Source organism: Euprymna scolopes, chromosome 37 (assembly GCF_053919585.1).
Source record: "Euprymna scolopes isolate OS-2025 chromosome 37, ASM5391958v1, whole genome shotgun sequence".
NCBI classification, from domain to species: Eukaryota; Metazoa; Mollusca; class Cephalopoda; order Sepiida; family Sepiolidae; genus Euprymna; species Euprymna scolopes.
Genome location: NC_136518.1, coordinates 87,918,621 through 87,936,331, shown reverse-complemented (window position 1 = coordinate 87,936,331; position 17,711 = coordinate 87,918,621). Strand labels below are relative to the sequence as shown.

Sequence of the window (17,711 nt, the reverse complement as noted above, 5' to 3'; positions counted from 1 at the left end):
ACACTCACAAGACAATTCAGAAAAAGGCTTCCTCTACAAGTAACCTCTATCTTTAAGTAACCATGCATAGAGTATTGTTGCCATTCTGGTGCACCAACATCTAGTCTTCGAATTAGTAAGAAAAAGAGTCTCTAACCAAATAGGCCCTGCACTGCCTAACAAGCTTTACTCTAATATTGTTTTCCTTGTTTTACAAGTACTTCCACAAAAATTGTGATGAATTTATTGCACTTGTACTCTCTAAATATGGGCAAAATTCCACCCCTTCACTGCAGCGATCAAATACCCCCAACAAAATCTCACTGCTTCACTATGGCGATCTCCAGCTTTCTATTCTAATAGCTTCTTCCCTCAAACTAATTGCCTTTTAAATTTCCCCTTTTCTCCCATCTCTCTGACTGGACTAACAGTCAGAAATTTAAATGTAATGTGAACAAACATTTCACTGCACAACTCTCCACTTAGGATGCCCCTATAAATCTGATTCACAGCAGCCCCTTACATCTCAATATCAATATGTCTTGTTTGAGGCAAATAGAAGTCATAAAAATTATTTTTTTTAAATTGGTTAACATGCTGAAAAAAAAAAAAAAAAAAAAAAAAAAAACCCTGAATCACAGATATGAATTTGCAGTGAGCAATGCCGGATGCCCCTTGTAGCAAAGTTGAAAGTAATAAAGGGGTCAGAGACCAAAGTAAAAAAAACAAAAGAATCATTCATCAGAAAAGACAAACATCTTAGCAAAAAAAAAAAAAAAAAAAAGGCTTCATAAGCAAAATGAGGATATGTGAAAAACAAAATAAAATGAAAAAAATAAGCAATTGTGAAAAATAGCATTAGCTCAAGTTGTGATGAAGAGATGGGGCAGCAGTTTAAAATTTAAGTTTAAAATGGGGATGGCTGGGCAGCAGTAAGGTGAAGTATCAAGGCAAGAGACAGCAGGGAGACCCACCAAATGGGGTCGGGATAGTGATTGAAAGTGGGGGAGTAGCAAATGTCACCTCTCATCCTTTTCCTGGGAGCCTGATTTGCGGGCTGAGGATGTGTCCCACTTGCCAAGGGTGGGGGCTTTCTTCTGTGTGCATGACTGTGACCGGTGGACGCATTTGTTCCTGAAAGAAACAGTCACAGACAGTTGTGCAGTAATACATGCAACATGCAGCTAACAGGTCGCAGGTCATGTACGCAAACGCACTTCTGCTGATATATCTTAGCGTATTCAAACACTAGCAGAACAACGATAAATAATAACGCAGAAAATCAATTTGTCATTTATTTGCATAGTTTTCTTTCGGACTATTTTTCGGCCGAAGTGACCTTCTGCCTTCTACAAATGAATCATTCATCTACAGTAACATTTTTTACTTATTTATGCACAAAAGTGACAGCATACCTTTTCCAATTTTTATAATTAAAGTTGCATATAATAAAACGTTTTTTTTTTTTGGGGGGGGGTTACAAACAATACTAATACTTCATATCTGCTCCTGCTGATGCTTGATATGATTTCAGGTGGTGAACAGATAAATACACTTAGTGAAATAAATGAACATTTTGTCACTGAAAATTGCACTTAATTTACTCTACTTAAGCAAAAAAAATATATAATTTTTTGTAAACATTCTGAAACAAAACTAAACTCCCATTTTCTCGAGAGATTTTGCTTCTATCATCACATTGTCTGGGGGTGTGTAGACTTCATTATACATGCTGGTACACAGCTTATCGTCATCTGTTAATTCACATGAACATATAAAACTTCTTTTAGATAAAGAATTTATTATCTTGAGGACAGAGTAACCATACGGTTACAGAAATTAAAGAGCGATTATACATTAGAAAAATGCTCACAGTGTAATAGATATATATATTTCTGTAGAAATATATTTTCTTATAATATATATCAATCCTTATTTAAGAAGCTCAATATAATTACAGAGCAATATAGAGAATAAATGACAAAAAGTTATATTCCAAAATTCATGATGTTGACCATCTTATAATTTATTCCTTTAATTCAGTTGGCTTATACAATTCTTGACAGTATCTGTTTCATAGCACAAAATCAATCACTTAATTACTATATGAATCAGTGAATCTATTATGCCCTTAACTCATTAGAAGAAATAGCAACAATAAATCCATCAAAAGGAATTGAAGTGTGATTTGACATGATTAAAATCCGAAAATTGGAAGAGAGACTGTAAATACCTTTTTATTTTTCCATTACGCCATATTGAATTTTTATCAAAAATTTAATGTATTTAAATAAAATAATTAAAAAATAATTAGTATTTACAAAAACAAATTATAAGAATTCTTTAAAATAAAATATAGAAAAAGTATTTTTTTAATAAAAAGAATAAATAAGATAAAAGATAATTTAAAATTAAAATATTAATGAAAAAAATTAAAAAATTTTAAGTTAAAAACATGAAATAAAGAAAAAAATGTTAAAAAAAAAACGTAAAAATGTTTTTATTTTAAATGTACAAAAGTTTACTTAATAGCCACCCATTCTTGCATTTGTCTTTTGCGCATTGGTGTTATTTCTTTTTCGACTACATTTCGGTGAATAGAGGCTCCTGCCTTAAGTGTATTGCTTATCTACTTGGACATTTTTTCTTTTATTAAAGAAAACATCCAAATCCCACATTTATGAAACAATTCCTATAATGCTCTATGCTATGCACGAGCATTCATGAATTTACAAATTATGATGAAAATAAGTATTTAACAAGTCACCATTTAACTGCTAAAGAGAGACAGTAAACAACTCTACATGCACAGCTTACTAAAGTATTAGTTAAGTACTAGTGGGGGTACCCGGCATTGCCCGGGTTTATAGAGGCGTGTGTGTGTGGGGGAGGTAAGATGATTACAAAGCGAAGTAATAACCCTGTTTAAATGTTATAAAAACAAACAATGTTAAAACTTCTAAAAAAAAACCAAAAAAACCCCAATAAACGAATGGTTTGGTGGTGGCTGGGTGTTTGAAAAATCAAAAAAAAAGTTTGAAGGGGGTGGGGGGGTCGAACTTGAATCCTTGAGGCGAAAGCGAAAAAAAACCCCCAAAAAACATGATGAATTAACTAAAAAGTGAATTAGGTCAAACATCAATCCCACAGTCAAGTTTGTTTTGGTTTAGTTTCCCCAAGATGTCGGGTTGAAAACCAGCTCCCCATAAAAATAGGGGATGTCCATATGAAAGCAATTGGCTGATATAAGGTTTCCACTGCATTGATCAACAGCTGATTGCTTTCTGAACGTTCTGGCACGAAAGCCGAGAACACGCACCGTTTGAATTTAGTTTCCCTTTATTTATACTAAAAAGCAGGAGAAACAGGCTACAAAGCGAAATAGCGCGATTTTTATAAAAGTCGATGTAAATAAATCTAGACATGACGCGCGTTCCCAAATCCTAGATATTATGGTCTAGGGAGTATATAAACACTTCTAAGCGATAGTAAAGTAACCCCCCCCCCCTGAGAATCATGGCGAAAAAAGCCTTTGTGAGACATACAAAAATGCGCGCGTCGCATTTGCCTTTTCTATATATAGACTAGCAGGGGGTAACCGGCATTGCCCGGGTGTTTGTAGGTGTGTGTGTTTTTGGGTAAATGAAAAGAAAAATCGTTGGTTGCTTCAAAAGAAAAACCGAAGCCTTGACACGCAGTTGGAAAATAGTAAAGTGAAAAAAAAAAAAACATGCGACCATTTGTGATGAGTTAATGACGTGAACTTTGAGTGCGAGACAGTGTTTTATTTACTGCAAGTCTGTTCGCTTAATGCACGTGGCGATCGTAAGCAATAGCTATTCAGCAGTTAACATTTTCTGCGGGACAGTTTTTAATGAGGTCAGTAACCTGGTTTGTTTGTTTTTACCTAACTTTGGGGAAAACCAGCTTCCTGTTTATTAGGGGGAGTGTCTTTTTTTTTTTTTTTTTACATAGGCATCACCACATTATCAAGGCCAAGAGGCCACTCAAGGATAAGGGTTAAAGAGTGTACAGTAGAAATTGGACAATATAGTAATCATTAGTACCCAACTATTCGTACCAACAATTTTAATTAACTTATGAATCTTCTACCATTTATTTAATAATTAGTAAATTTATTAATTCTAATTTTTGTATACATACTTATGAAAATAATATCAACAAATTATAAACTATTATACATGTTTGTATATGCGAAACAAAACTAAGCTAAAAAAAACGATCTCTCTCTCTCTCTATATATATATATCTACATATATATATGTATATATATATATATAGAGAGAGAGAGAGAGATAGACAAAGAGAGAGAGAGGGGGGGGGCTTTTACGATCATTTATCTTGACTTACATTGTTTTCACACCCAACCACCAATGGAATGAGCAACATTGTTTTGGAGACCACCAGGACAAAATGTAGAATTTGATCTTATCTGGAAATGATTGAAAACTCCTAACTTCTTATTCGCTAAGGTCAATCATTCCACCTGCTTTATCACTTTATTTATTCACCCAACTGAGGGCCTTCATGATATAATAGTCACTTAACAAACAAACAGATACACATATCAACATAAACACATTTTGCTACAATGAATTACATATATTTATGTAGAAAATTTATTCTACCTACACCAAAACATAAATTTTGATACCTAACTTATCCCAAATAAAAAAAAAAATTTTTATTTTGTTTGCATTATCAATAATCTATATATATAAAAGCAAAAATGTGTGTATGTATGTATGTATGTATGTTCGTTTTTTGTGCATGTCTTCAAAAGGCTTTTTTCTGGCGGATTCTCGAGGCCGTTGCTCATTTTTAAAACTTTTTATATCACATCTAAATGATAATATCTATGACTCAACAAGGGGGGATCGCCTCTCTATTTAATTTGCCCGACTTTGAAACGTTAAATATTCAACATTTTCGGATCGGCACATGTTGCTTTAATTTTTCGGTATAAAAAAAAGCTAAACTCGATTGGACAGCCAGTGGTCTCTATAAAACGATGTAATGTTTGGTCAATGTCGGCTTCATCATATCAGATGGTTGCTTTCATTTTGAAACAAGACGACACTACCATTTATGGTAGCACATCTAAGACAGTAAACGACCAAGTTCTCTCCAATTCTCTCTCCTCTGATCTTGAGCACGTAGTACAATGGGGAAAGGAGTGGTTGGTTACTTTTAATGCATCTAAAACCAAGCTTCTCTCTTTACATCATCAACATTCTAATCCACATCTGGCATCAATTGAAATGAATGGCTCTCGTCTTCAGGAGGCCTCAAGTTTTGACAAGCTTCTGGGCTTGACCATTACTCCTGATCTTAAATGGAACACGTACATCAAATCTGTTGCCAAGGCCGCTGGAAAAATGGTGGGATCTCTCTATCGATCCGGTAAATATCTCACTGCTGATTCTATTCTCTATCTATATAAGAGCCAGGTACGTCCAAGGATGGAATACTGTTGCCACATCTGGGCAGGAGCTGCTAGAAAGGACTTGTCCTGCCTTGATAGAGTTCAAAATAGACTTCGTAGCCTCGTAGGAGATGTCCTTTTCTCCTCTTTGCAACCTCTATCTCACAGAAGAGATGTTGCGAGTTTGTCTCTGATGTATCGTTATTTTCATGGAAAGTGTTCGACTGAGCTTCAATCTATGGTACCCCCTCGCCAAACTTTCACAAGAAACACTCGTCTAGCTGTAAACACTATCAATAATTCCCCCCACTCTTTATCTGTGCCTAAACCTAAACGTAGATTCCATGAACAAAGCTTCTTTCTTAGAACTGCACGCCTGTGGAATTGACTTCCGTTTTCCTGCTTTCCGGCTGACTACAATATGGTTGTGTTCAAGTCTAACGTAAATAAGTTCTTGATGAGCCGTTCCATATAAGTTATCAAATTTACCAAATTTTCATTACTAATGATTACTATATTGTCCAATTTCTACTGTACACTCTTTAACCCTTATCCTTGAGTGGCCTCTTGGCCTTGATAATGTGGTGATGCCTATGTAAAAAAAAAAAAAAAAAAAAAAAAAAAAAGACACTCCCCCTAATAAACAGGAAGCTGGTTTTCCCCAAAGTTAGGTAAAAACAAACAAACCAGGTTACTGACCTCATTAAAAACTGTCCCGCAGAAAATGTTAACTGCTGAATAGCTATTGCTTACGATCGCCACGTGCATTAAGCGAACAGACTTGCAGTAAATAAAACACTGTCTCGCACTCAAAGTTCACGTCATTAACTCATCACAAATGGTCGCATGTTTTTTTTTTTTTCACTTTACTATTTTCCAACTGCGTGTCAAGGCTTCGGTTTTTCTTTTGAAGCAACCAACGATTTTTCTTTTCATTTACCCAAAAACACACACACCTACAAACACCCGGGCAATGCCGGTTACCCCCTGCTAGTCTATATATAGAAAAGGCAAATGCGACGCGCGCATTTTTGTATGTCTCACAAAGGCTTTTTTCGCCATGATTCTCAGGGGGGGGGGGTTACTTTACTATCGCTTAGAAGTGTTTATATACTCCCTAGACCATAATATCTAGGATTTGGGAACGCGCGTCATGTCTAGATTTATTTACATCGACTTTTATAAAAATCGCGCTATTTCGCTTTGTAGCCTGTTTCTCCTGCTTTTTAGTATAAATAAAGGGAAACTAAATTCAAACGGTGCGTGTTCTCGGCTTTCGTGCCAGAACGTTCAGAAAGCAATCAGCTGTTGATCAATGCAGTGGAAACCTTATATCAGCCAATTGCTTTCATATGGACATCCCCTATTTTTATGGGGAGCTGGTTTTCAACCCGACATCTTGGGGAAACTAAACCAAAACAAACTTGACTGTGGGATTGATGTTTGACCTAATTCACTTTTTAGTTAATTCATCATGTTTTTTGGGGGTTTTTTTTCGCTTTCGCCTCAAGGATTCAAGTTCGACCCCCCCACCCCCTTCAAACTTTTTTTTTGATTTTTCAAACACCCAGCCACCACCAAACCATTCGTTTATTGGGGTTTTTTTGGTTTTTTTTTAGAAGTTTTAACATTGTTTGTTTTTATAACATTTAAACAGGGTTATTACTTCGCTTTGTAATCATCTTACCTCCCCCACACACACACGCCTCTATAAACCCGGGCAATGCCGGGTACCCCCACTAGTACTTAACTAATACTTTAGTAAGCTGTGCATGTAGAGTTGTTTACTGTCTCTCTTTAGCAGTTAAATGGTGACTTGTTAAATACTTATTTTCATCATAATTTGTAAATTCATGAATGCTCGTGCATAGCATAGAGCATTATAGGAATTGTTTCATAAATGTGGGATTTGGATGTTTTCTTTAATAAAAGAAAAAATGTCCAAGTAGATAAGCAATACACTTAAGGCAGGAGCCTCTATTCACCGAAATGTAGTCGAAAAAGAAATAACACCAATGCGCAAAAGACAAATGCAAGAATGGGTGGCTATTAAGTAAACTTTTGTACATTTAAAATAAAAACATTTTTACGTTTTTTTTTTAACATTTTTTTCTTTATTTCATGTTTTTAACTTAAAATTTTTTAATTTTTTTCATTAATATTTTAATTTTAAATTATCTTTTATCTTATTTATTCTTTTTATTAAAAAAATACTTTTTCTATATTTTATTTTAAAGAATTCTTATAATTTGTTTTTGTAAATACTAATTATTTTTTAATTATTTTATTTAAATACATTAAATTTTTTTAAAAAATGTCCTTATTATTTTTATATATTTTAAAGAATTCTTTGTTTTTTAAATAGCAATTATTTGTTGATTGTCTTATTTATTTTAAATATTTTAAATAAAATAAAATTTGCCACAATTCTGAAAAAAGGTAAATTGAAGGTTATTCTTTGCACTCCTTTCATTCCAACAGATTTTATTTAATACATATTTATATTTTAACCCTCTCACACACACATTAAAAGTACAGGGTAGAATGATGAAACTATCGCCCTAGAAAAGACATGATTCCATTTCCGTTTGATGAAAATCGTTTTTCTTTTTTTGTTGCAGACCATCAGTTGTGTACAAATCCTACGAGTGATAGGAGCCTTTTATCATGTCTGAAAGTGACACAACATTTAAAAAGCGAGATCAAAGATGCATCGCTGTACAATCCATGCTCTCTACAAATCCAAGTTATAACAACAGGACTATTGCCAGCACCCTCAAAATGCATCGCTGGATTGCCACGAATAACAAGGACATGCCCAGGGTGATGAAAACAAAGTTTCCGGCCACGGTTATGGTCTTTGGTGCGGTTTCAAATGCCACCTCGCATCTTGGAAGACTGCTTGAAAGTCAACATCAAAATGTACCTGGATGTGTTAAAGAGTGTGGTCATCCCCTGATGCAATCAGGTGGCCGATGGCAGACCTTGGCTATGGCAGCAAGTCTCTGCATCACCCACAAGTTTAGTCATACGTCAAAAACATCACCAACATGACCTCCCCACACACACACACAACACTAAAGCTAACCTGATCGCCACCATCTGCCAAATATTTGCCGAGCTCCGCCGACGCTTGTGGAAAAAGGCAGACTCCCAGTTCTGGATCCGTATTGAGGCGGTGATTCAGGCTGAAGGCAGCTACATTAAATAGATGTCAGCTCTACTACATAATCAAGTTACCTGAATTGATTGATTGAGGCTGAAGGCAGCTACATTAAATAGATGTCAGCTCTACTACATAATCAAGTTACCTGAATTGATTGATTGAGGCTGAAGGCAGCTACATTAAATAGATGTCAGCTCTACTACATAATCAAGTTACCTGAATTGATTGATTGAGGCTGAAGGCAGCTACATTAAATAGATGTCAGCTCTACTACATAATCAAGTTACCTGAATTGATTGATTGAGGCTGAAGGCGGCTACATTGAATAGATGTCAGCTCTACTACATAATCAAGTTACCTGAATTGATTGATTGAGGCTGAAGGCGGCTACATTAAATAGATGTCAGCTCTACTACATAATCAAGTTACCTGAATTGATTGATTGAGGCTGAAGGCGGCTACATTGAATAGATGTCAGCTCTACTACATAATCAAGTTACCTGAATTGATTGATTGAGGCTGAAGGCAGCTACATTAAATAGATGTCAGCTCTACTACATAATCAAGTTACCTGAATTGATTGATTGAGGCTGAAGGCAGCTACATTAAATAGATGTCAGCTCTACTACATAATCAAGTTACCTGAATTGATTGATTGAGGCTGAAGGCGGCTACATTGAATAGATGTCAGCTCTACTACATAATCAAGTTACCTGAATTGATTGATTGAGGCTGAAGGCAGCTACATTAAATAGATGTCAGCTCTACTACATAATCAAGTTACCTGAATTGATTGATTGAGGCTGAAGGCAGCTACATTAAATAGATGTCAGCTCTACTACATAATCAAGTTACCTGAATTGATTGATTGAGGCTGAAGGCGGCTACATTAAATAGATGTCAGCTCTACTACATAATCAAGTTACCTGAATTGATTGATTGAGGCTGAAGGCAGCTACATTGAATAGATGTCAGCTCTACTACATAATCAAGTTACCTGAATTGATTGATTGAGGCTGAAGGCGGCTACATTGAATAGATGTCAGCTCTACTACATAATCAAGTTACCTGAATTGATTGATTGAGGCTGAAGGCGGCTACATTGAATAGATGTCAGCTCTACTACATAATCAAGTTACCTGAATTGATTGATTGAGGCTGAAGGCGGCTACATTGAATAGATGTCAGCTCTACTACATAATCAAGTTACCTGAATTGATTGATTGAGGCTGAAGGCGGCTACATTGAATAGATGTCAGCTCTACTACATAATCAAGTTACCTGAATTGATTGATTGAGGCTGAAGGCGGCTACATTGAATAGATGTCAGCTCTACTACATAATCAAGTTACCTGAATTGATTGATTGAGGCTGAAGGCGGCTACATTGAATAGATGTCAGCTCTACTACATAATCAAGTTACCTGAATTGATTGATTGAGGCTGAAGGCAGCTACATTAAATAGATGTCAGCTCTACTACATAATCAAGTTACCTGAATTGATTGATTGAGGCTGAAGGCAGCTACATTAAATAGATGTCAGCTCTACTACATAATCAAGTTACCTGAATTGATTGATTGAGGCTGAAGGCGGCTACATTGAATAGATGTCAGCTCTACTACATAATCAAGTTACCTGAATTGATTGATTGAGGCTGAAGGCGGCTACATTGAATAGATGTCAGCTCTACTACATAATCAAGTTACCTGAATTGATTGATTGAGGCTGAAGGCGGCTACATTAAATAGATGTCAGCTCTACTACATAATCAAGTTACCTGAATTGATTGATTGAGGCTGAAGGCAGCTACATTAAATAGATGTCAGCTCTACTACATAATCAAGTTACCTGAATTGATTGATTGAGGCTGAAGGCGGCTACATTGAATAGATGTCAGCTCTACTACATAATCAAGTTACCTGAATTGATTGATTGAGGCTGAAGGCAGCTACATTAAATAGATGTCAGCTCTACTACATAATCAAGTTACCTGAATTGATTGATTGAGGCTGAAGGCAGCTACATTAAATAGATGTCAGCTCTACTACATAATCAAGTTACCTGAATTGATTGATTGAGGCTGAAGGCGGCTACATTAAATAGATGTCAGCTCTACTACATAATCAAGTTACCTGAATTGATTGATTGAGGCTGAAGGCGGCTACATTGAATAGATGTCAGCTCTACTACATAATCAAGTTACCTGAATTGATTGATTGAGGCTGAAGGCGGCTACATTAAATAGATGTCAGCTCTACTACATAATCAAGTTACCTGAATTGATTGATTGAGGCTGAAGGCGGCTACATTGAATAGATGTCAGCTCTACTACATAATCAAGTTACCTGAATTGATTGATTGAGGCTGAAGGCGGCTACATTGAATAGATGTCAGCTCTACTACATAATCAAGTTACCTGAATTGATTGATTGAGGCTGAAGGCGGCTACATTGAATAGATGTCAGCTCTACTACATAATCAAGTTACCTGAATTGATTGATTGAGGCTGAAGGCGGCTACATTAAATAGATGTCAGCTCTACTACATAATCAAGTTACCTGAATTGATTGATTGAGGCTGAAGGCGGCTACATTGAATAGATGTCAGCTCTACTACATAATCAAGTTACCTGAATTGATTGATTGAGGCTGAAGGCGGCTACATTGAATAGATGTCAGCTCTACTACATAATCAAGTTACCTGAATTGATTGATTGAGGCTGAAGGCGGCTACATTGAATAGATGTCAGCTCTACTACATAATCAAGTTACCTGAATTGATTGATTGAGGCTGAAGGCAGCTACATTAAATAGATGTCAGCTCTACTACATAATCAAGTTACCTGAATTGATTGATTGAGGCTGAAGGCAGCTACATTAAATAGATGTCAGCTCTACTACATAATCAAGTTACCTGAATTGATTGATTGAGGCTGAAGGCAGCTACATTAAATAGATGTCAGCTCTACTACATAATCAAGTTACCTGAATTGATTGATTGAGGCTGAAGGCAGCTACATTAAATAGATGTCAGCTCTACTACATAATCAAGTTACCTGAATTGATTGATTGAGGCTGAAGGCAGCTACATTAAATAGATGTCAGCTCTACTACATAATCAAGTTACCTGAATTGATTGATTGAGGCTGAAGGCGGCTACATTGAATAGATGTCAGCTCTACTACATAATCAAGTTACCTGAATTGATTGATTGAGGCTGAAGGCGGCTACATTGAATAGATGTCAGCTCTACTACATAATCAAGTTACCTGAATTGATTGATTGAGGCTGAAGGCAGCTACATTAAATAGATGTCAGCTCTACTACATAATCAAGTTACCTGAATTGATTGATTGAGGCTGAAGGCAGCTACATTGAATAGATGTCAGCTCTACTACATAATCAAGTTACCTGAATTGATTGATTGAGGCTGAAGGCAGCTACATTAAATAGATGTCAGCTCTACTACATAATCAAGTTACCTGAATTGATTGATTGAGGCTGAAGGCAGCTACATTAAATAGATGTCAGCTCTACTACATAATCAAGTTACCTGAATTGATTGATTGAGGCTGAAGGCGGCTACATTGAATAGATGTCAGCTCTACTACATAATCAAGTTACCTGAATTGATTGATTGAGGCTGAAGGCGGCTACATTAAATAGATGTCAGCTCTACTACATAATCAAGCTACCTGAATTGATTGATTGAGGCTGAAGGCGGCTACATTAAATAGATGTCAGCTCTACTACATAATCAAGTTACCTGAATTGATTGATTGAGGCTGAAGGCAGCTACATTAAATAGATGTCAGCTCTACTACATAATCAAGTTACCTGAATTGATTGATTGAGGCTGAAGGCGGCTACATTGAATAGATGTCAGCTCTACTACATAATCAAGTTACCTGAATTGATTGATTGAGGCTGAAGGCAGCTACATTAAATAGATGTCAGCTCTACTACATAATCAAGTTACCTGAATTGATTGATTGAGGCTGAAGGCGGCTACATTGAATAGATGTCAGCTCTACTACATAATCAAGTTACCTGAATTGATTGATTGAGGCTGAAGGCGGCTACATTGAATAGATGTCAGCTCTACTACATAATCAAGTTACCTGAATTGATTGATTGAGGCTGAAGGCAGCTACATTAAATAGATGTCAGCTCTACTACATAATCAAGTTACCTGAATTGATTGATTGAGGCTGAAGGCGGCTACATTGAATAGATGTCAGCTCTACTACATAATCAAGTTACCTGAATTGATTGATTGAGGCTGAAGGCGGCTACATTGAATAGATGTCAGCTCTACTACATAATCAAGTTACCTGAATTGATTGATTGAGGCTGAAGGCGGCTACATTGAATAGATGTCAGCTCTACTACATAATCAAGTTACCTGAATTGATTGATTGAGGCTGAAGGCGGCTACATTGAATAGATGTCAGCTCTACTACATAATCAAGTTACCTGAATTGATTGATTGAGGCTGAAGGCGGCTACATTGAATAGATGTCAGCTCTACTACATAATCAAGTTACCTGAATTGATTGATTGAGGCTGAAGGCGGCTACATTGAATAGATGTCAGCTCTACTACATAATCAAGTTACCTGAATTGATTGATTGAGGCTGAAGGCGGCTACATTGAATAGATGTCAGCTCTACTACATAATCAAGTTACCTGAATTGATTGATTGAGGCTGAAGGCGGCTACATTGAATAGATGTCAGCTCTACTACATAATCAAGTTACCTGAATTGATTGATTGAGGCTGAAGGCGGCTACATTGAATAGATGTCAGCTCTACTACATAATCAAGCTACCTGAATTGATTGATTGAGGCTGAAGGCGGCTACATTGAATAGATGTCAGCTCTACTACATAATCAAGTTACCTGAATTGATTGATTGAGGCTGAAGGCGGCTACATTGAATAGATGTCAGCTCTACTACATAATCAAGTTACCTGAATTGATTTTTTCAATAAAAGTTTTAAAATAAAACTGCAGTGTTGTTTTCTTTATCGTTCCACCTTGTATAAGATACTCAAACAATTTCACTGAAAAGGATCATCAGCTTCAACATTAAAACTGATAATCTTTTTCAATGAAGGCATAAGTAAAACATCTCACACACTTTTAAATATTAGAATCAGTTCTGTCATTTTTATTTCTTTATTGAGCACTACTTTTAGTATCTTAATTATTTGTTTTACCATACAGATTATTTTTAATGCATAAATATATAACACTTACATTTGTATGTAGACATGCACATGCATGGATAGGCGCACATAACTTCCTACTTATGATAAACATGCATGAATACTTTCGCACAAACATTCACATAAACGTGTATATATTATGTATACATACAAGAATCAATACTTTTGTACACCCATATAGCAATAGACGATAAGTGATAAAAATACAGAAGGCGCGGATATCAATAAGCAAGAGTGTGTGGTAAAAAAAATTTAAAAAAATGCAGTCAATGCAACGGATTACAATGAAGGTGATACCTATAAAAGGCCTGACGGGCATACAGCAAAAGTCCTCAAATCAGAGTGGGTATAATTATGATAACACAGTAAAATAAACATTTTTTTCTATATTACAGTAAGAAAAATATTTATGAAATTTTGTGGAAGAAAAATGGGTACTTATGTACTACTAGGATGGAATCACTTTTTTGGTTTTCAATTGGGGCATGAGAAGAGTGCATAGCAGGGGCAGAAAAATACAATTTCAAGACCGAATCAAAAATAAATGCATTTTTTTTTTTTATTAATGTTTTTTTTTGGGGGGGGGGATAAATATAAGAAACTTATAACACAAATTTTTTTTTTTTTTTTTAAATAAAAACTAAGACTTTTTAATAAAACATGAACAAAATTTTTGTAACACGTTTCTTTCTGAAAGTAAAATAAAAACTATAAGGTTTTTATATTTAAAAAAAAAAAAACTTTCTCAACAAGAAAGTAATGGCTGCTTGTCATCACTAAATTTGTATAAGTTGAATGGTTTTAAGTAATTCACTACCAAACTAACCTATCTCTGGTCAAGTCTTTATTGATCCCTCTTTCTCTCAAGTTGATCCTTATAATTTCTTTCCATATATCTCTTGGCCTTTCCCTTTTTAACTGACCTTGACAGTTTAACTGTTCTACATTTACTAACCTCTCATCCATAGTTTCAATGTGACCATACCATCATAGTCTCCTGTTCTGTACACATCCCCTATACTTAGATTTAATCTTCCTCTGCGTTCATCAGATTTAATCCTGTCTTTAAGACTAACAAAATATATACATTGTATCATTCCAATATCATCTCTCCATGCAACACATGTCCTCAGTTCTCACTGGCAACGTTTCACTTCGCACTATGTACACATATCTGATACACTCTTCCCTTGGCAAACAATAGTAATAATCTACTAGTTATTAATGGCAGAAGTTCCCTGAACTTAACTCCATCCACTTCTGTTTCCATCATACCAACAGCTGCTCCACTTGTTTTACTAAAATACTAAGATATCCATACATAAAATGGATATTCTCAAGATGCAGCGTTTTTTAAATACGTGCAATGAAAATACTATTTATATACTTAAGTATGACAAACGGACAAGAAGGATGAATCATCCTCATCATTATATACCATTCACTTGACAAAGCAGGGGAGGGTAGAGCGGTAGCTCTAGATATATCTAAGGCTTTTCACAGGGTATAGCATGAAGCTCTTATCAGGAAAGTCAGATCATATGGTATCACTGGAAAAATACTTAACATAATTAAATCCTTCTTAGAGAAGAGAAAAATCCAGGTTGTCATCGATGGTCGTACATCTAAACAATGATATAAATGCGGGAATGCTCCAAGGGTCAATCCTTGGACCTCTATTATTCCTGATATTCATAAATGACCTCCCTGACAAAATTGTCTCTGAGATGGGTATATATGCTGATAACACCACGCTCTATAACCGACACGACAGGAAAACAAATGAACACATATCTAGAAAAATGGCAGAAACACTAGAGGATGACCTCCAATCTGTAGTGGAATGGGGACAAAAATGGATGGTCACATTCAATGTTGCCAAGATTAAACTTGTTTCCTTCAATAACTACAAGAAACCTTCTCTACCACCAATAGCAAAGAATCTATCTGAAAGTACATCTTTTAAACACTTCGACCTAATGTTCACAGGAAACATGAGTTGGAAAAATTACATTGAGAGTATTGCTAGGACTGCTGCAAAAAAAGTAGGTTCTCTATACCGTGCTAGAAAGCTACTAACGCCCGAAAGTATCCTGTACTTCTATAAGGCCACGATTCACCCATGATGGAGTATTGTTGTCATATTTGGGCTGGGGCATCTGCTACTAGTCTCTCACTCCTAGACAAGGTTCAAAAGAGAGTTGGCAACATAATAGGTCCTGAACTGTCATCTAAGCTTCAGCCTCTGTCTCATTGACGAAATGTAGCATTCTTCTGCCTGTTCTACAAGTATTTTAAATGGTAAATGCTCTGACGAACTGCAAGCACTTGTACACCCCCCTTGATGTAAATACCTCCGCCAAACCCGACCAGCAGCAAAATCCCACCCCTTCACAGTTGAGATCCCTAGATGTAAGAGAGGCTTCTTCTCCAGAATCGCTGGACTTTGGAATTCCCTTCAGAGTTCCTGCTTCCCCAACTGTACTGACATGCAGAATTTCAAGTGTAACGTGAACCGACATCTTGCTGCCCAACTCCCCACATAGTACCCCTGTAGCTCATGTCCCTGATAGTAGCCCCCTACATCAAAGTGGCAATGTACCTTGTTTGGGGTGAAAATCTAAAAAATTATCCTTACAAGGAATCTGACATTTTTTTGGCAGTTTGCAATCCAAGTCTTCAAGCTGGAAAATCTTGAGGATTGATTTTATTCAAATTCCTTTATCAAAGATGCTGATCAATGGTTCACACTGAAGTTTTCAACACATCATAGCTTTTTCCCGCCGACCACATCAAGGTCGTTCTGTTTTTTTTTTTTTTATCAAGAATCAGTCCTCTCAACATGACTAAACCAACGTAGCAGAAGTTCAAGTTTTGATATATTCTTCCTCACTAATAGCGTATCAGAACTAATATGTATATCCGTCTGATAAACGGATTAATGTTGAAAATCAGATATGAGGTGCCTTCAATAAGTTTTGAGACTTTTTTTTTTTTTTACAGGCATTTCAAATTGTTGGAGACTCTTGAAAATTCAGCATGTTATTACTATACATACTATGAGATGACTGACCAATTCTAACGATTTCAGGTTCAAATGAACAGCTACAGCAGGAATTGGAATACATCTTACTAAAGTCCAATTGTTACAGCTGGTGAATTTAAAAAATGCAATTTGAACATGAGGACACTTTACAAGAATGATATGCAATAAAATTCTGTTTGGAAACGAATACCACAGAAACATGTGGAATGCTTCAACTGCCTTTGTAACATCTTGCATGAATCAAGCATTAGTTTTTGTAGTAGGAGAAGAGATTCAAGGAAGGCAGGGAGTCTGTGAGGGATGATGAGAGGGGTGGGAGGAATAAGAAAGTAAGAACACCAGAGTTGATTGGCCAAATAAAGAATTTCATGGATAAGAACAATTTTGTGTCTATAGAGATAAGTGCACGGTTTGATGTCAGTATGGGAACTGTGCACACAATTATTCACGAGGGACTAAAGATGTGGAAGATTTATGCAAAGTTTGTCCCAGAGAAGATCAGACTATTTGACCAAGATGGGCATCAAGACAGTTCCTCACTCTCCTTATAATCCAGACCTTGATTCCTGTGACTTTTGGTCATTTCCTAAGGTCACTGACAACCTTAGCAGCAGTCATTATGAGACAATTGAGATGAAAGAGGCTGTGATGAGGGTCATTGACACACTCACACAAGAGGACTTCCAAGGGTCTTCTAGAAGTTATTGGAATCGTACAAGTGCATTGTAGCCGGAGGAGATTACTTCAAAAGGGGTCTAGAGTTTTATGTATGTACTAGCAATAAAACAAAAAAGTCTGGAAACTTATTGAACGCACCTTGTATACAACAGTAATATATGAACA

The 17,711-nt window shown here is 36.0% G+C and overlaps 1 protein-coding gene across 7 annotated transcripts in view; it reads right to left on the bottom strand.

Moving 5' to 3' along the window:
• Nucleotides 1-17,711, bottom strand: part of LOC145261281 (rapamycin-insensitive companion of mTOR-like) — a 435,824-nt gene that overhangs the window by 104,087 nt on the left and 314,026 nt on the right. For 6 of the 7 annotated variants that reach the window (XM_080119764.1, XM_080119763.1, XM_080119761.1 and 3 more), the window contains one exon: nt 1,003-1,113. The exons of the other annotated variant lie outside the window; for it this stretch is intronic. In XM_080119764.1, the coding sequence (XP_079975890.1) occupies nt 1,003-1,113 (111 nt within the window). The remainder of the gene's footprint in view (nt 1-1,002; nt 1,114-17,711) is intronic. 7 annotated transcript variants of the gene reach the window in all.